General features: G+C 42.4%; 1 protein-coding gene and 1 pseudogene across 4 annotated transcripts in view; one reads left to right on the top strand and one right to left on the bottom strand.

The window, feature by feature from the left end:
* The window catches only part of MDM4 (MDM4 regulator of p53), a 49,045-nt gene that overhangs the window by 26,771 nt on the left and 3,810 nt on the right, over nt 1-18,464 (bottom strand). For all 4 annotated transcript variants that reach the window (XR_010336498.1, XM_064360269.1, XM_012459388.3 and 1 more), the window contains exons 2-5: nt 8,357-8,469; nt 7,240-7,314; nt 2,217-2,350; nt 1,115-1,170 (exon numbers count right to left, since the gene is read on the bottom strand). Coding sequence is in view for 3 of the 4 variants with exons in the window: in XM_064360269.1 (XP_064216339.1) it covers nt 1,115-1,170; nt 2,217-2,350; nt 7,240-7,314; nt 8,357-8,434 (343 nt within the window). In the remaining variant the exon portion in view is untranslated. The remainder of the gene's footprint in view (nt 1-1,114; nt 1,171-2,216; nt 2,351-7,239; nt 7,315-8,356; nt 8,470-18,464) is intronic.
* On the top strand, nt 3,658-4,499 carry LOC105722139 (peflin-like; annotated as a pseudogene).

The following is an 18,464-nucleotide window of genomic DNA, read 5'->3' as shown; positions in this document are numbered from 1 at the left end:
TGGGCTTTCTTCAAAGGGCAATGTTACCTAAAATCTAATATGAAGCTCACAAAAGGGCTTTATATAGTAGTGGAGAAGTAGAAAATTTCGTTATTTGGAAATGGCTACATTCAGTCTACCCAGTTTACCTATCTCTTAGAGACCACCACTTTGGAGACTTCAGACTCCAGTACAGCCAGTTTCCTACACATACCTAATAGATTAGACTCAAAGAGCAGTATTTAGAAGGTCTAGAATCAAGTAAAGGGTTAGACAAATTGGCATTCAGATAAGAGATGGCTAAAGCCACTAGGTGAAAGGTTCTTGAGAAACGTGTATAACAGATCGATCAGACTGATACCGCCTGAGCTCAAAAATTGTTAACATAATTGACTAAAAGAGGGACAGGCAGATCTTACATGACTCTGATGTGATGAAACCCAAGTACGAAGCACCACCTACAAAGCTGTCTTGGCAAACAATTTAAACTTGAATTTATTCAAGCACTACCAGTTTACCAAAAATAGAGGGGGTAAAGAAACACATTAAACAAAATCACAAGGATATAACCTGCCAACTCTAGAACGTGGGAAATTCTACAGGACAAATAACCCAGTTCTTCAACAAGTAAATGACATGAAAACAAAAGGAAGGTTAAGTTTTATAGACTGAAGACACTTATGAGACATGTCAACCAAAGGTGATGTGTAGAGTTTGGATCTTAATTCAAGTAAGCCAAAAATAACAAGGTATTTTTGAGATAACTGGGGGAAACGATACATAAACTGGCTATGAAATAGGATTATGGAATTATATATTAAATTTGTTATGTGTAACAATGGTATTGAATGTTTGAAAAAAAAAAACCGCTAGAGATTTTTAAGAGTGTGTCTAGATGAAGCAATATGACAAAATGTTAACAGCACGCCTAGAAAGTGGGAATCCCTCTATTCTATGTTTGATTTTTCAGTGAAAAGTTAATAACATAGTAACACTGTGTGACTAGTAGTATATATTCCTCCCAGTCATGCCAAAGACAGCATTCCATTTCCACCTTCATCTTTGTTGCTTTCCCATCATTTGCCCCCTTGAACTCAAAGCTGTGATATAGACTGAAAAAAAAAATGTGACGTACCTGTAGTAGCAGTGGCTAAAGTGACAAGATTCTTTCTTAGCATATCATAGAGAGGGCTGTTAAAGAGATAAGATTAAAAAATTAACAACCCCAAATGCCATTATGAAGATATCAGTTGTTTGCTGTTAAATAGTAAATGTATTTCTGATGTTATCTCTCAACTTTCTCCATAAGGCATAGAGGCAGAATTTTTTTCCCAGATTTTAAAAAAATTATTTAATTATTAAGATGTTAATGCCCAGGCCTCTGTGTTACTTTGTCAATATTAAAAAAAACTGATTAATTTACATTTTATTTCATTAGCTCACAGTAATCCAAGTGGGTAGATTTCCTTTGGAAACTATTCCTTCCTTCCAGGAGTTAAGTTTCACATTTTAATTGGAAAGTAGGGGTGGAGAGAAGTCTCAATGTAAGACAGACTGAGCTCAGATGCAACAGTCATCAAAGCTAAAGAGAAAGAGAACACTAGCCTCTAAATTACTAATTAGCTTTTGACTGTTTATAAGCTAATGACTTACACCCCACGCAGCTGGAGAAAAGTAACAGGTCAGATTAGCCCTATCGTGATTCTTACTAGGCTCATCATCAACCCCTAAATGCCCAGCAATTCTACATTTCTCTCATCTGCTCACTCTTCCTTTCTCCAACAATTACTTCACAAAATTCTAACCTAGTCACATCAGCTTCATCCTACCCAGGTCTTTACACATGGTGTTCAATCAACCTCAAACACTCTTTCAACTAATCCCCTCTCATCAACTCCTTAATTATCTTTCAGCTTTTGGCTCAAATCTCACTTCCTCAAAAGAACTTTTCCTTGACCTCTAATACTTTAAATACTACCCACTCTCAGCTTCATGTATCTCTTTTCTGTAGCACTTACCAAAGTGTAGGTTTACCATGAATTGTTATGATAATTTATCAAATTATCCACTTCATAAAATCAGACTGTGGGCTGCTCATTACCATATTCTGAGTACCTCATAGGCTACCTAACATATGTAGGCCCTTACATATTTGTTGAGCAAAGTAATAAACCTATAGAAATTAAGTGGCTAGGTATAAGCACCCAAAAGGATACGCAAACCCTCACACTTTTTACCTTGGGTCTTTCACGGAGAAGCTCTGACATCCCAGTAGTTCTCCCAAAAGATCTCCACCACAATATACCATATGCTGTTCCTGCTGATCATAAAGCTGCTTCACCATTATGTACTGACCTAAATAGTGCATGACCTGCATGAAATAAAATACCATGTTGTGATCTGTCCAGTACTGCCAAAAACACAAATTCATTAGAGGAGGTAAGGTAAGTTAGTTTGCTAAAGAAAGAGATAACATATTTACAAGACTGTCAATGTTTGTGCAAGGGGTCCTACAACAGGAAAGTTGCTCCCAACTACTAGGTCCATTTACTCCTTGTCTTTCTGACCCAAACTTTTTAGCACAGAAATGAACTACCTGACAATGAGAAAAAGCAGTGAATTTACCTAGTAAAATTTTCTCAGACATCCAAATAAAGAAATCTATTCTATTATTAGAAGTAATAAACTTTAAATTTGCCTGGATATAAAACTATTTTCCTAGTCCAGGGCACATAAAAAAAGACTTTAGGCTTCTGATGTGTGTTCACGTAATAATTATTCTTTCTGGCAAATGAAGTACAATGTTCAATAAGCCATCAGCACCTGAGTGAATGAAACATAAAATCTAAGTGTTTATCAAATACAAATTTAGTAGTCTGGATGAAGTGGTTCACACCTCTAATCCCAGCACTTTGGGAGGCCAAGGCAGGCAAACTGCTTGAACCCAGGAATTTGATACCAGTCTGGGCAACATGGCAAAACCCTGTCTCTACAAAAAATACAAAACTTAGCCAGGCATGGTGAGGCATGCCCGTAGTCCCAGCTACTAGGAAGGCTGAGGCAGGTGGATCACTTGAACCTGAAAAGTGGAGGGTTGCAGTGAGCTGAGGTATACAACCATTGCACTCCAGCCTGGGTGACAGAGTAACAAGACCCTGGCTCAAAAAAATAAATAGGCTGGTCATGGTGTCTCATGACTGTAATCCCAACACTTTGGGAGGCTTAGGTGGGTGGATCACCTGAGGTCAGGAGTTTGAGATCAGCCTGGCCAAGATGGTGAAACCCTGCCTTTACTAAAAATACAAAAATTAGCCAGGCATGGTGGCACGTGCCTGTAATCCCAGCTACTCGGGAGGCTGAGGCAGGAGAATCGCTTGAACCTGGGAGGCGGAGATTGCAGTGAGCTGAGATTGCAGTGAGCTGAGATTGCACCACTGCACTCCAGCCTGGGTGACAGAGCAACACTTTGTCTCAAAAATAATAAAATAAATAAATAACAAAAATCAGGAAATTCCTTTTATGCAATAGCTAGAGTCAATGTTCATAACAGAAAGCTTATCATGTAAACTCAGGCCAACTCTGCCATGCTAAATGAAGGAGATGGCATCATTCATCATAACCACTATGATATAAAAATCCAGAGTTTACCCCTTGCCTGCATGTGACACCAGAATTGCCATGGCCAGCTATCCGTAAGGGCAGCGCTGCCCAGGAGCTGTAGGACAAGTGCCAGGAGCACCTCTGGGTAGCTGCTACCCTGGACCCCCCAAATAGTGGAGGGCAGTATGGCAGCAGGTTACCCCCTGGTGGTAGTTATGGGAGTCCCGCCCCTGGAGGGCCTTATGGACCATCAGCTGGAGGGCCCTGTGGACAACCCAATCCTGGGATGTTTCCCTCTGGAACTCTAGGAGGACCATATGGCAGTGTAGCTCCAGGGGGCCCCTATGGTCAGCCACCTCTAAATTCCTATGGTGCCCAGCAGCTTGGGTCTTATGGACAGGGTGGCGTCCCTCCCAATGTGGATGCTGAGGCCTGCTCCTGGTTCCAATCAGTGGAGTCCAATCACAGTAACTCTCTCTCCATGAAGGAGGTGAAGCAGGCCCTGGTCAACTTCAACTGATCCTCATTCAATAATGAGACCTGCCTTATGATGATAAACATTTTTGACAAGACCAAGTCTGGCTGCATCAATGTCTACGGCTTCTCAGCCTCGTGGAAATTCATCCAGCAGTGGAAGACGCTCTTCCAGCAGTATAACAGGGACCACTCAGGCTCCATTAGCTACAGAGCTGCAGCAAGCTCTGTCCCAAATGGGACAACCCCAGTTCACCCAGCTTCTGGTCTCCTGCTACTGCTCACACTCTGCCAATCCTCCTCTGCAGCTTGACTGCTTTATCCAGGTGTGCACTCAGCTCCAGGTGCTGATGGAGGCCTTTCGGGAGAAGGACACAGCTACACAAGGCAACACTCAGCTCAGCTTCGAGTACTTTGTCACCATGACAGTTTCTTGGATGCTATGACCCAACCCGTCTGTGGAGAATGCACCAGGGACCTTTACTGGCTTCTTAGAGTAAGAAGCATGTGTACCTCTCTTCTTTCTCTGTCCCTCTAAAAGAACATTCTCCCTTGCTTGATGCAACACCGTTCTAAAAGAGGATTGAGAGTCTTGCATCATAGCCACCAAATAGTAAGGACCAGGGCTGAGGTCACACAGGTAGGGTCCTGACGGAGAAAAGGATGGAAGTTGAATGTCCTGATGGCCATGAGCAGTTGAGTGGCACAGCCTGGCACCAGGAGCAGGAGATACCAGTCCTTGTAATAGAGTTAGTGTCCAGTCAGTTGAGCTCCACCCTGATGCCAGTGGTGAGTGTTCATCGGCCTGTTACTGTTAGCACCTGTGTTCCTTCACCAGGCCATCCTGTCACATGAGCCCATTTTCTCCCAGGTGGAATCTGACCAAGCATGAGAGACCATGGGACCAGTGGCTTGGATTCCACCACACCCATAAATCCTTGTGTGTTAACTTCTAGCTGCCTGGGGCTGTCCCTGCTCAGGGAGCTCAGCCATATCTGCTCCCCAGGCATCTTTGGCCAGCCTACTGCCCTCCGCAGCTGAGACCCCTCACTTGCCTGCCAGGCTTTGCTTGGCTTCGGATTCCAGGGGACAGTGGTCACCTCTCCCTGCCAATACAATACTCTTTTTAGTTTGCATTTTTTTCATTTGGGGCCAGAAGTCCAGTGAAATTGTAAGCTTCAATAAAAAGATCAAACTCAAAAAAACAAACAAAAATCCAGACTTTAATAACAGTTTGGAAAAAAAGGTGATACGTGTCAAAATTTTTAGAGCTACAGTCCAAAACAATGCACTTAATTTAAAATCATAAAATACAGGTATTCTAAAAAAACAGAAATGCCTCCAGATTTGTTTCCTTGAGAGGTGTAACGGTTTTGGAGTGTGGCAGTGTTGATAGGTGTGAAGGTTTTAAGTTTAAAAAAAAAAAGCCTGATAATTTTGTTTCTTCTCTTTAGGGTTAGCTATCTACCCTACCAAATGAAAGCAGTTCCAACAGACTAACATTTTAATAATGAGTCTTTTCCACTTAAAGAATATAATTCCTTTTTGCTTTTTTAAAAAATCAGAAGCTAAATAAGATATTTAAATGTGTAAATGTTTACAATAATTCACAGTGCTCAGAAGAGTATTTGACACATTTATAATGAAAACTGGCCAGGTGCAGTGGCTCACGCCTATAATCCCAGCACTTTGGAGGCCGAGGCGAGCAGATCATGAGGTCAAGAGATTTGAGGCCATCCTGACCAACATGGTGAAATCCCATCTCTATCAGTAAAAAATACAAAAATTAGCTGGCACCTGCCTGTAGTCCCAGCTACTAGGGAGGCTGAGGCAGAACTGCTTGAACCTGGAAGGCGGAGGTTGCAGTGAGCCAAGATGGCGCCACTGCAGTCCAGCCTGGTGCCAGAGGGAGACTGTCTTTAAAAACAAACAAAAAAAAAGAACAAAGAATAATGAAAACTGCTGCATTTAATTCCTGCCTCAAAATACAGCCTATACGTCCAACAATGTCCTTTTTTTTGAGACAGGGTCTCATCTGTCAACCAAGCTGAGTGCCTATCACTGCAACCTTCGCCTTCCAGGTTCAAGCGATCCTCCCACCTCAGCCTCCCAAGTAGATGCTGGGACTACAGGGGTATACCACCATGCCTACCCAATTTTCGTATTATTTTATTAGAGACGGGGTTTCACCATTTTGCCCAGGCTGGTCTCAAATTCCTGGGCTCAAGTGATCCACCCACCTCACACTTTCAAAGTGCTGGGATTACAGGTGTGAGCCACCATGCCCAGTGGCCCACCCCTGGGTTCCTTGCACCCTCCCCAACTAGGTTTCTGGTTTTTGTTTTTGTTTTCAAGAGAGAGGGTCTCACTCTCTTGCCCAGCCTATGGTGCAGTGGTTGCCATCATAATTCATTGTAGCTTCAAATTCCTGGGCTCAAGTGATCCTGCCACCTCAGCCTTCTGAGTAGCTGGGACTACAGGCATGCTCCACTCAACCTGGCTTATGAATTTTTGTATTTTTTGTAGAGATGAGGTTTCATCATGTTGCCCAGTCTGGTCTCAAAATCCGGGGCTCAAACAATCCATTCACCTCAGCCTCCCAAAATACTGGGATTACAAGCGTGAGCCACGGTGCCAGGCCCAAAAAGTGTCTTTTTAATCCTTACTCGCTCTGCATTTTAACTCAATGAATTCATGGTTCATCTTATGTTTATCTTACAACATGCTCCAAAAGAAAGGAAATATAATGTTCAACTTAACAGTCTTTAAACAGAGTAAAAGTTGCCCCTCTGATACCTCAGGAGTAGAACTGAGACCTGATTTCAAAATTACTCATTCACTGGCTTGTATTTCTCAACTGTTCCTTTTTTTTGAGACGGAGTCTTGCTGTATCACCAGGCTGGAGTGCGATGGCACTATCTCCGCTCACTGCAACCTCCGCCTCCCGGGTTCAAGCAATTCTCCTGCCTCAACCTCGTGAGTAACCGGGATTACAGGCATGTGCCACCACACCTAGCTCATTTGTTGTTTTTTTGGTAGAGATGGAGTTTCGGCATGTTAGCCAAGATGGTCTCGATTTCCTGACCTCGTGATCTGCCCACCTCGGCCTCTCAAAGTGCTGGGATTACAGGCGTGAGCCACCATGCCTGGCCAACTATTCTTAAAACTGAGAATTTTATGGCTTACCTCTTTAACAGTGAACATTTCACCTTGCGCACCTGCTGCGTGCAAAATCTTCAAAAGTGGTAGTTTTGGTCGTACCTGATGTAAACATAAAAGAAATGTGCTATTTACATTTCAAGTAGGTTTCTGAAACTATGGAACAAAAGAACCTCTTTAAACAGCTTCCCCCGCTTTTTTTTGTTTTTTTGGGGCAAAGTCTTGCTCTGTTGCCCAGGCTGCAGTGCAGTGGTGTGATCACAGGTCACTGCAGCCTCAATCTCCCTGGCTCAACTTCAGCCTTCAGAGTAGCTGGGACTACAGATGCACACTACCATACCGGGTAATTTTTCTATTTTTTTATAGATAGGGGGTTTCACCATGTTTCCCTGGTTGGTCTCAAACCCCTAGCCTCAAGAGACCTGCCTACCTCAGCCTCCCAAAGCGCTGGGAACACAGGTATAAGCCACCTCACCCAGTAACACTCCCACATCCCCCTCATTTTTTAAAAAGAAACAAGGTCTTACTCTCTTGCCCAGTCTTGGGTGCAGTGGTTGTGATTGTAATTCACTGCAGCTTCGAACTCCTGGGTTCAAGTGATCATCCTGACTCAGCCTCCCAAGCAGCTAGAACTGAAGGCATACCCCACTGCACCCAGCTAATTTATTTTTTTAGAAATTTTCTGTAGAGACAGGGGCCTCATTATGTTGCCGAGGCTGGTATCAAACACCTGGCTTGAAGTGAGCTTCCTGCCTCAACTTCTCAAAGTGCTAGGAATACAGTCATGAGCCAGTTAAACCTTAAAAAAAAAAAAGAAAAAGGGCCGGACGCAGTGGCTCACGCCTATAATCCCAGCACTTTGGGAAGCTGAGATGGGTGGATCACGAGGTCAAGAGACCAAGACCATCCTGGTCAACAAGGTGAAACCTCATCTCTACGAAAAAATACAAAAATTAGCTGGGCATGGTGGTGCACACTTGTAGTCCCAGCTACTCGGGAGGCTGAGGCAGGAGAATTGCTTGAACCCAGGAGGCGGAGGTTGCGGTGAGCCGAGATGGCGCCATTGCACTCAAGCCTGGGTAACAAGAGCAAAACTCCGTCTCAAAAAAAAAGAAAAAAAAACCCAAAACCCAAAATGATTTACCTGATTGGTTTGTCCAGGAGAGATCCTACAAGCACTGTCAGATGTTGAACACTGGGCAGAGGTGGAAAATGATGTCATTTTGGCAGTGAAGAAACTGCAGTCTGTTGGTAAAACTAAATAGAAAAAAAAACTTTATAAAATCTATTCTAACACAGAAAATTCCCTATTTAGCATTCACAGAAAGGCAACCAGCAGAAGTAAAAAACAAATATGACACATAAAATGGAGCACCCTACGCAAATGCTGTATACCCTTGCTGAGGTTCTGCATATCTTCCAACGACTTTCTAGTTCAGATCCTGTCAAACTGAAGAATTTAATTAAGTATAAGAATCGTCCATGCTTCTGTCAGGTGAAGCCTGAAACAGAAACAGTTTCAGGCATGCTTTAACCTCCTTGCTGATGTTAATGAGTAAACTGTTTTAGCTGAAAGTCAAATCCTTATCTTCCCAATGGTTATCAGACAGAGCCCTCTCTAGATGCAGGACTGGGGATTTACCAAGGTGAGTCATAGGTTTAAATTCCAACAAGACTTGTAGGAAAACCTCTAAAACATGTTGGAACATGTCTTGACAGAGGACCACAGTAAACTAAAAGTCAACACTTTCAGTTCCAGTTAAAACAGCTTTTAAATGTATCAACCCCAAAAAGAACATGGCAATTATAAATCTACAAAACGGGTTAAACCAAGATGGACACATAGCATCAAGGAAAAGATGTAGCATGAACTGAAATACAGAGTAAAGGTTAATGAAAATCTTTCACCTATCTTTTATCCAAAAAAAAAAAAAAGCTACAGAGAAGAAAAATAGATTTTTTTTTTTTATTTTTTGGAGTTTGACAGTTTGTCAACGAGGCCTCGCCGTCACCCAGGCTGGAGTGCAGTGGCTCGATCTTGGCTCACTGCAACCTCCGCTTCCCAGGTTCAAGCAATTCTCCTGCCTCAGTCTCCTGAGTAGCTGGCACACGCCACCACACTCTGCTAAGTTTTGTATTTTTAGTAGAAACGGGATTTTACCACATTAGGCAGGCTGGTCTCAAATTCCTGACCTTGTGATCCACCCACCACGGCCTCCCAAAGTGCTGGGATTACAGGCATGAGCCACTGCACCTGGCCAATAAATAGATTTTCAAATAAACTTGCTTGAGTTAACCTTCATTCACACTGTTTTTCTAACAAAAAGGCAACAATTATTAAAACTGATGACTAACAAGCCACATCAGGGAAAGGGTAAAAGAATACTAGAAAGACAATCAATAGGCCAGGCTCAGTGGCTCACACCTGTAATTCTAACACTTTGGGAGGCTAAGACAGGCAGATCACCTAAGGTCAGGAGTTTAAGACTAACCTGGGCAACATGGTGAAACCCTGTTTCTACTAAAAATACAAAAACTAGCTGGGTGTGGCATGTGCCTATAATCCCAGCTACTCAGGAGGCTGAGGCATGAGAATCTCTTGAACCGGCAAGGTGGAGATTTCAGTGAGCCAAGACCTTGCCACTGCACTCCAACCTGGGCGACAGAGTGATAACCTGTCTCCAAAAAAATTTAAAAAAAATTTTAAGACAATCAGCCAGGCTCAGTGACTCATGCCTGTAATCCCAGCACTTTGGGAGGCCGAGGAAGGTGGATCACCTGGGGTCAGGAATTCAAAATCAGCCTGGCCAACATGGTGAAACCCTGTCTCTACTAAAACTATGAAATTTAGCCAGGCATGGTGGCACATGCCTTTAATTCCAGCTACTCAGGAGGCTGAGGTAGGAGAATCGCTTGAAGCAGAGGCAGAGGTTGCAGTGAGCTGAGATAATGCCATTGCACTCCAGCCTGGGTGACAAGAGGGAAACTCCCTCTCCAAAAAAAAAAAAAAGACAATCAATAAATATACTGGCTAAATAAAACAAGATCCCTCATGCTTCTGAAAAGGCTTATAGCTGTAACAAAATATAAATTCCTCCCTCTCCCATTACCTTCCTTTGCTACAAAATAGGAAGTCAAATAGGAAACAAGCACAACTTAAAATTTAAAAGCTTTATGCCCAAAAGAAAAAAAGTAACTTTAAAGCTGGCTTTTAATGGGTGGCTGTTGATCTCATCACCTACTTCCTCATTCACTTTCTTCTTTTAGAGATGGAGTCTCACTCTGTCACCCAGGCTGGAGTGCAGTGGCACAATCATGGTTCACTGCAGCCTCTCAGCCTCCTGGGCTCCAGCAATCCTCCCATCTCAGCCTCCCAAGCAGATGGGACTTCAGGTGCAAGTCACCATGCCCAGCTAATTTATTTTTTTTTGTAGAGACAGGGTCTTGCTATGTTGCCCTAGCTGGTCTCAAATTCCTGGGCTCCTCCTTCAGCCAAAGTGCTGTAATCCCTGGGATTATAGACATAGGCTACCATTCCCAGCCTGCCCTCTAGTTCTTATCCCTTCTTTTTGTCTCTGCTCAAATGATAGTTTGTCAACGAGGCCTCACATGAACAGTCATTTTTAAAACTAAAACTCCCAACCACTTCTATGCCCTATCTTCTTCCCTGCTTTATTTTTCCCTACCAACCTTATTACCAACCAAAAACACTATATATTTTAATTATTTATTATGTAAAACACAAGCTTCAAGTGGGCAGGAATTTGTAAGTATTTATTTATACATTTCCAGTGTCTAAACTATATACGTGGTAGAGCAACATAGTAGATGGAAACATTAATAATAATGTGCAGTTTCCAAAAATGGCTCCCAATGAACCACGCTCCCTAACTGGCTCTATGACTTAATAGAATGCAGCAGGTGATAATGTGACAATTCCAGGCCTGGCAGGTTGTTTTGTACTTTTGGAAGTGCCCAAAATCTGGCTACCCTACTGGAGACCACACAAAAAGGCTATAAGGAGAGGGAGATGTAGTTGCCCAGCTGAGCCCGACTCTTAGCTGTATCCTCCAAAGCACCACACATCTTCCAGCCCCAGTTGCCACCTGACTACAACAAAGCACTCACTCAACGGTCTTGAGGTGTCCAAAAAAAAAAGGAAAGAAAGAAAACACAACAAACCACCACACACCTTCCAGCCCCAGTTGCCACCTGACTTACAGCTGCATGACAAACCACAAGATCACCAAAACTATCCAATTCAACCCGTCACTCCACTGAATGAAAAATAAAATGACTGTTGCAACTCACTAAGTTTTGGGGTGGTTTATTCCATAGCGTTAGATAATTGAAACAAATGGTAAAGACTCATCAAGACTACTATGTACCAGGCATACATGTAAACCCATTTAATACCGAAATAGCCCTACTATGTAGATACTATCCTTATTTTAAAGATCAGGAAAGAGAAACATAAGTTATTCGTCCAAGATCACCCAATGAGTAAGCTACTGAAGTCAAGATTTCAAACTCAGACAAGCACTAACATCTCCATTTAGCAGCATTTTTCCCCATTAGACATCAAGTGCACAGAATTAATCTCTTTTATTCAAAACATACTCTGTTCATCCACACATGGCCCATTTTACTTATGTTTACCTTTTTATAACTTGAGACAGGGCATTGTACTGGAGTACAGTGGCACAAACATAGCTCACTGCCACCTCAACCTCCTGGGCTCAAGCACTCCTTCTACTTCAGTCTCCTGATTATCTGGGACTACAGGCTTGCGCTACCATATCTGGCTAATTTTTTTCATTTTTTTGTAGAGACAGGGTTTTGCTACGTTGCCCAGAATAGTCTCAAACTCCTGGCCTCAAGTGATCCTCTTAACCCAAGTGTTGGGGTTACAGGCATGAGCCACCATACCTCGCCTTATTTTTAATAATGCAATCATCATCCACAAACTAGGACATCTGACAATAACCTATATTTAACCATAACATCCCCCATCCCATTCTGCTGCCTTCCTGCAATAACCATCCTGATTCCTATTGTTTTCATTTCCCTTGCTTTCCTTTTTATACGTTTTAGGATCAAAATGGATTCCTAAAAAGTATTTTTGGTTTAGCTGTTCTTAGAAAAAAAGAAAAGCAGTGATGTTGCATGTAATTTGGGAGATTCTGTTTCACTAAAATAGATTAATTCCTACTGTCACATCAAAATTCATTTTTTATAGATTTTTGTTATTGTGGTAAACTATACATAGTAAAATTTAGTTTTCACTTTTTTTTTTTAAGAGACAGGGTCTCACCCTGTTGCCCAGGCTCACTGTAACCTCGAACTCCTAGGCTCAACTCCTCAACTCCTGGCTCAGCCTCCCAAGTGGATAGGACTACAGGTTGGCACCAGCACACTTTAGCTAATGTGTTTGTGTGTTGGGGGGGGAAGGGGCACCAGCATACTTTAGCTAGTGTGTGTGTGTGTGTGTGTGTGTGTGTGTGTGTAGACACGGTCTCACTATACTGCTTAGGCTGGTCTCAAACTCCTGGCCTTGAAACAATCTCTCGCCTTGGCCTCCCAAAGCCCTGGGATTACAGGCGTGAACCACTGTACCCAACTCATTCTATCCATTTATAAGTGTTCAATTCAGTGACACTAAGTATACTCCTAATGTTATACAACAATCACCACCACCGATCTCCATCCAGAACTTCCTCATCATCCCAAACTGAAACTCTGTACTCATTAAATCATAGTTCCCCCATTAGCTCCCTCTCTAGCACCTCGTAACCACCATTCTACTTTCTGTCTCTATGAATTTGCCTAGTCTAGGTATCTCAAATAGGTAAAATTATACAATATTTGTCCTTTTTATGTCTGGCTTATTTCACTTAGCATGGTCAAAGTTCATCCATGTTGTAGCCTACTTTTATTCATTTTTCATTTATTTTGACTTCTGAATATCCTGTATGTGATAAACATTTGAGTTGTTTTTTACGGTTTTACTGTTATAAATAGTGCTACAGGTTGAGTATCCCTATTGGAAATGTTTGGGACCAGAAGTGTTTCCAGTTCTAGATTTTTTCAGATTTTGAAATATTTGCATTACACGTACTGGCTGAGCATCTCTAATCCAAAAATCCAAAATCCAAAATGCTCCAATGAGCAATTTACTGTGAGCATCATGTCAGTTTCAGATTTTAAAGGACTTCAGATTTTTGGACTTAGGATGCTCAGTCTTTTATTAACATTCTGGTACATGGCTTAAACAATCTTTTACTCTCTACTATGGTTTTAATAGTCCCAATGCGGCAGTATTGAGAGGTGTGGCCTGTAAGATGTAGCTAGACTTTAGGGTTCTTTTTAATCTGGCTTGTTTTTACCTTTAACTGGTAAGCTTAGTTCACTTAATATAACTGATAAATATGGACGTTTCCACCATCTTATAATTTAACATTTTGTCTTACTCTGTTTCTTTCTGATATGTCTCCCTGCTAATAAGAATTTTAGGCTGGGTGTGGCGGCTCGCGCTTGTAATCCCAGCACTTTGGGAGGCCAAGGTAGGTGGATTGTTGAGTCCAGGAGTTCGAGACCAGCCTGAGCAACATGAAAAAACCTCAACTCTACAAAAAATATAAAAATTAGCCCAGCATGGTGGAGCACATCTGTGGTCCCAGCTACTCAGGAGGCTGAGGTGAGAGGATCACTTGAGCCTGGGGAGTTGAGGCTACAGGTAAGTCACAATCAGGTCACTGAACTCCACCTAGGCAACAGAGCGAGACTCCATCTCAAAAACAAAAAAAAGAAAGAAAAAGAAAAAAGAGTGAGTGCTGTGGCTCGTGCCTGTAATCCCAGCACTTTGAGAGGCTGAGGCAGGCAGATCACAAGGTCAGGAGTTCAAGCTCAGCCTGGCCAACACGGTGAAACCATCTCTGCTTAAAAAAAAAAAAAAAAAAAAAAGGTAGCTGAGCATGGTGGCGCACATCTGTAATCCCGGCTACTCGAGTCTGAGGCAGGAGAATCACTTGAACCCAGGAAGCAAAGGTTGCAGTGAGCCGAGTAAAAAATGAAAAAAGGAAAAAAAAAGATCTTTAGCATAACATCATATGGATTTTAAATTCTGATGCAGATATGTACTTTTGTCCTTTCTTCGTTTTTGTTTTTTGTTCTTTTGCCTTGGCCTTTAAGTCAATAAACAAGACCAAGGAATCAGATTATCTTTACTTCATATATTTATTTTAACAGTTCTCAGGTTTGAGTATCTCAGCACTTCATCCAGCACTGTTTTCAATGTAGGTCTTTTGTGTAGTGAAGGTTCCAAGACTTCACATATCTGAGAATATTTTTATCATTCCCTCCTATTTAAACTTATGTGGTTGGCTATAAAATTCTAGTGTGCCCTTTAATACTCTGAAAACATTCTCTTGTCTTCTTGCATTTAGTGATGCTGTTGAAAACTCTGAAGTAAATTCAGTTTTGCTCCTTTGTATGTGACCCTTCTGAGGCCCCCACAATTTTCTTTTGCTTTGATTTTCTTAAATTTGACTATAACATATCTAAGAGTGAGATTCCTTATTTCTCATCCTTAGCACTGTAAGGGACTTCTGAATCTGAGGTATTTCATTTTTTTTTTATTATTGTAAAGGAGACAATTACTCCACTATTTCTTCAAATACTTCCTTTTTATTTTTATTTCTCAAAGACTTTTATCAGATATCAGTACCTCTATACCTACTCTTAGTTTTTCATTTCTATTTTCTTTGTTCTAGATTTTCTCCTTATAAAATTCTAATTCATTCCTCAGTTGTATCCATTCTGTTATTTATTCCATCTGCGATTCCATAACATTACACATGGGGAAAAAACAGAATGGATACAGATGTTTTGAGACAGGGTCTCATTCTGTCACCCAGGCTGGACTGCAGTGCCGTGATCAAGGCTCACTGGAACCTCGACCTCCCCAACTCAAGCAAGCCTTCCACCTTGGCCTCTGGAGTAGCTAGACTACAGGCATTTACCACCAAACCCAGCTAGTTTTTTTTATGTTGCCCAGGCTGGTCTCAAACTCTAAGCAAAAGCAATCCTTCTCAGCCTCCCAAAGTGCAGGGATTACAGGCATGAGCCACCATGCCCAGTCAGTGTTCTTTATTTCAACCACTGTATTTTTCATGTCTAGTATTTCTGATTGGTTCTCCCAGTCTCCACTTATACTTTTATTTCAAATTGCCAACATCTTCCCTTATTTCTTTTAGGATGATTATCAGTCTACCTTTAAACTCTTAGTCCATTTGTTCTAATTATTTCTGTTCCAATGAAGCTTGTATGTTTTCTCTTAAAATACCTTTGCTCGTCTGTTATTTTTACCCAGAAGACGGATATCAGTTACTGTGACAAGCAAATATAGGTGAAATCCAGACTCTAGTCCATATCAGCCCCAGTAAAGTAGAAAGCCACAATCACTCTCCATCGCACATAATCACTACTCAGATATGATCACTACTCAGGGCTTCAACTTTCATTTCCCAGGCAGAAGCAGTATTATGATAGGAATCTGGCAAGACCTAAGGATTAAGAGGGTAAGCCACAGAGAAGTGATTGCCTGAAGTCAGTCACCACCTGTTTTCCCCACCACTCTTCACAAGTATGGGCTTCTCTAACACCCTGATTCACTCTTGAGAGAAGTGGACTAGGGCTCTGAGTTACAGCAGGTGTGGAAAAGGGTTAATTCCAACATAATGAAGCAGGGGAGAAACTAGAGCAATATTCCAATAGTTGCCTTGCCCAATGGTTTCATTCTCCCACAGTCATGCCTGGCTAACTGTTGTTTCAGGTCAGCTGCTGCCTCCCACCTCCCATCCCCAACCTCCAACCAGTTTGAAACTGACCATGTGTGTTTCTCCAGTATTTTCCCTTTATAGTTCCTTCAGGAATGATTTTCAGGAAGAGAGCCCCAGCCATGTTGGTTAAGTACCTTCGTAGGCATAGGAATTGACCACTTGGCAACTTTGAAGAATTTAAATAAAAATAAAGGTTTCTTACATTACTTTAACACCCAACACAAAGTTCTGTACCATTAAAAAGATAACTGATTTAGGCCGGGCGCAGTGGCTCATGCCTATAATCCCAGCACTTTGGGAGGCCAAGGCGGGTGGATCGCGAGGTCAAGAGATTGAGACCATCCTGGTCAACATGGTGAAACCCCTTCTCTACTAAAAAATGCAAAAATTAGCTGGGCGTGGTGGCGTTCACCTGTAGTCCCAGCTACTCGGGAGGCTGAAGCAGAAGAATTGCTTGAACCCAGGAGGCGGAGGTTGCGGTGAGCTGAGATCGCACCATTGCACTCCAGCCTGGGTAACAAGAGCGAAACTCCGTCTCAGAACAACAACAAAAAAGAGACCAAAAAGAATGGGAGAGAACACATTATAAGCAATGGCACTGTCAAGATTTTATGCGAAAAATGAAGTCAGTTGAAATCCCTTTTGAATACACCAGTTAGATACTGTTACCCGCCCCCTCCCTTTTTTTTTTTTTTTTAAAGAGACAGGGCTTTTCCATGTTGGTCAGGCTGGTCTTGAACTCCCAACCTCAGGTGATCCACACACCTCGGCCTCCTGAAGTGCTAGGATTACAGGCATGAACCACCGCACCCAACCTTTCTTTTTTTTTTTTGGAGACAGAGTCTCTCTGTCGCCCAGGCTGGAGTACGGCAGGATCTCCACTCACTGACTCACTGCAACTTGCACCTCCCGGGTTCAAGCAATTCTTCTGCCTCAGCCTTCCACGTTGCTGGGAATACAGTCGTATGTCACCACGCCCAGCTAATTTTTTTTTTTTTCATTTTTAGTACAGATGGGGTTTCACCATATTGCCTAGGCTGGGTTCGAACTCCTGACTTTGTGATCCGCCTGCCTTGGCCTCCCAAGTTACCCGCTTTTAAAAGAAAAAACTATTTGGCTTAAAGAAGTCAAATAACTTCCTAAGTCTAAAACTTATCCTTTTCAACTATAATATGCTGCTGATTAGTAGTAATACTCAGTTGCTCACACCAGAAAGTTAGAAGTAATCCTCAATCTCTCCCTCTTCCTCTATTACCACATCTATAACCCAACCTTGTAGATTTATAACTCCCAAATAACTCAAAACCTTCCCATCTCTTCATCTGCATGACTACTTCCCCAAACCAAAAAGGGTTATTTCTTGCTTGGGTCACTGCAATAAATTCTATCCTAGTCTTTCTAAACCCCACTCCAATACAAACTGTACACTACAAAAAAAATATATATATATATATTTTTTGAGACAAAGTTTTGCTCTTCCTGCCCAGGTTGGAGTGCAATGGCGTGATCTTGGCTCACCACAACCTCCACGTACCAGGTTCAAGCGATTCTCCTGCCTCAGCCTCCCTCCCAAGTAGCTGGGATTACAGAAATGCACCACCAAAGGCTGGCTAATTTTGTATTTTTAACAGAGACCAGGATTCTCCATATTGGTCAGGCTGGTCTCGAACTCTCGACCTCAGGTGATCTACCCGCCTCAACCTCCCAAAGTGCTGGTATTACAGGCAAGCGCCACCTCATCCAGCCTGCCAAAAGCATTAAAAAAAAAAAAAATTCTGACCAAGCACAGTGGCTCACACCTGTAATCCCAGCACTTTGGGAGGCCAAGGTGGGTGGATCACGAGGTCAGGAGTTCAAAACCAGTCTGATCACAATGGTAAAACTTCATCTCTACTAAAAATACAAAAATTATCTGGGCGTGGTGGCATGTGCCCACTTTATTTTGAGACTCTGTCTCAATAAAAAGGAAAAATGAAAAAAAAAAAATCCCATCGTGTCAGGGCCTGGTCAACAGCTTGCTACTGCTGTAAGATAAAACACATGGTCTAGTGCCTCAGCACCTTTTCAGTCTTACCTTGCACTATTCAGTCTTAAGCCTCAGTTTCTCAAACAGGGCCTCTGCACACATTGTTCCTTCATTTGGAGCACTGTGAGCTTTGCAGAAAACTGATTCATCCTAAACCTTACAGTCTCAGGTTAAATGTCGCCTATTCAACAGTCATCAAGAGATGCCAGGTCGGGAGCAGTGGCTCACGCCTGTAATCCTAGCACTTTGGAAGGCCGAGGCGGGCAGATCACTTGAGGCCATGAGTTCCAGAGCAACCTGGCCAACATAGTGAAAACCCCTCACTACTGAAAATACAAAAATTAGGGCTGGCTGCGGTCGCTGACGCCTGTAACCCCAGCACTTTG

Source organism: Aotus nancymaae, unplaced genomic scaffold (genome assembly GCF_030222135.1).
Source record: "Aotus nancymaae isolate 86718 unplaced genomic scaffold, 86718_ANA_hifiasm-v0.15.2.pri h1tg000039l, whole genome shotgun sequence".
NCBI classification, from domain to species: Eukaryota; Metazoa; Chordata; class Mammalia; order Primates; family Aotidae; genus Aotus; species Aotus nancymaae.
The sequence above is the reverse complement of the archived record's forward strand: the minus strand, read 5'-3'. Positions and strand labels throughout refer to the sequence as shown.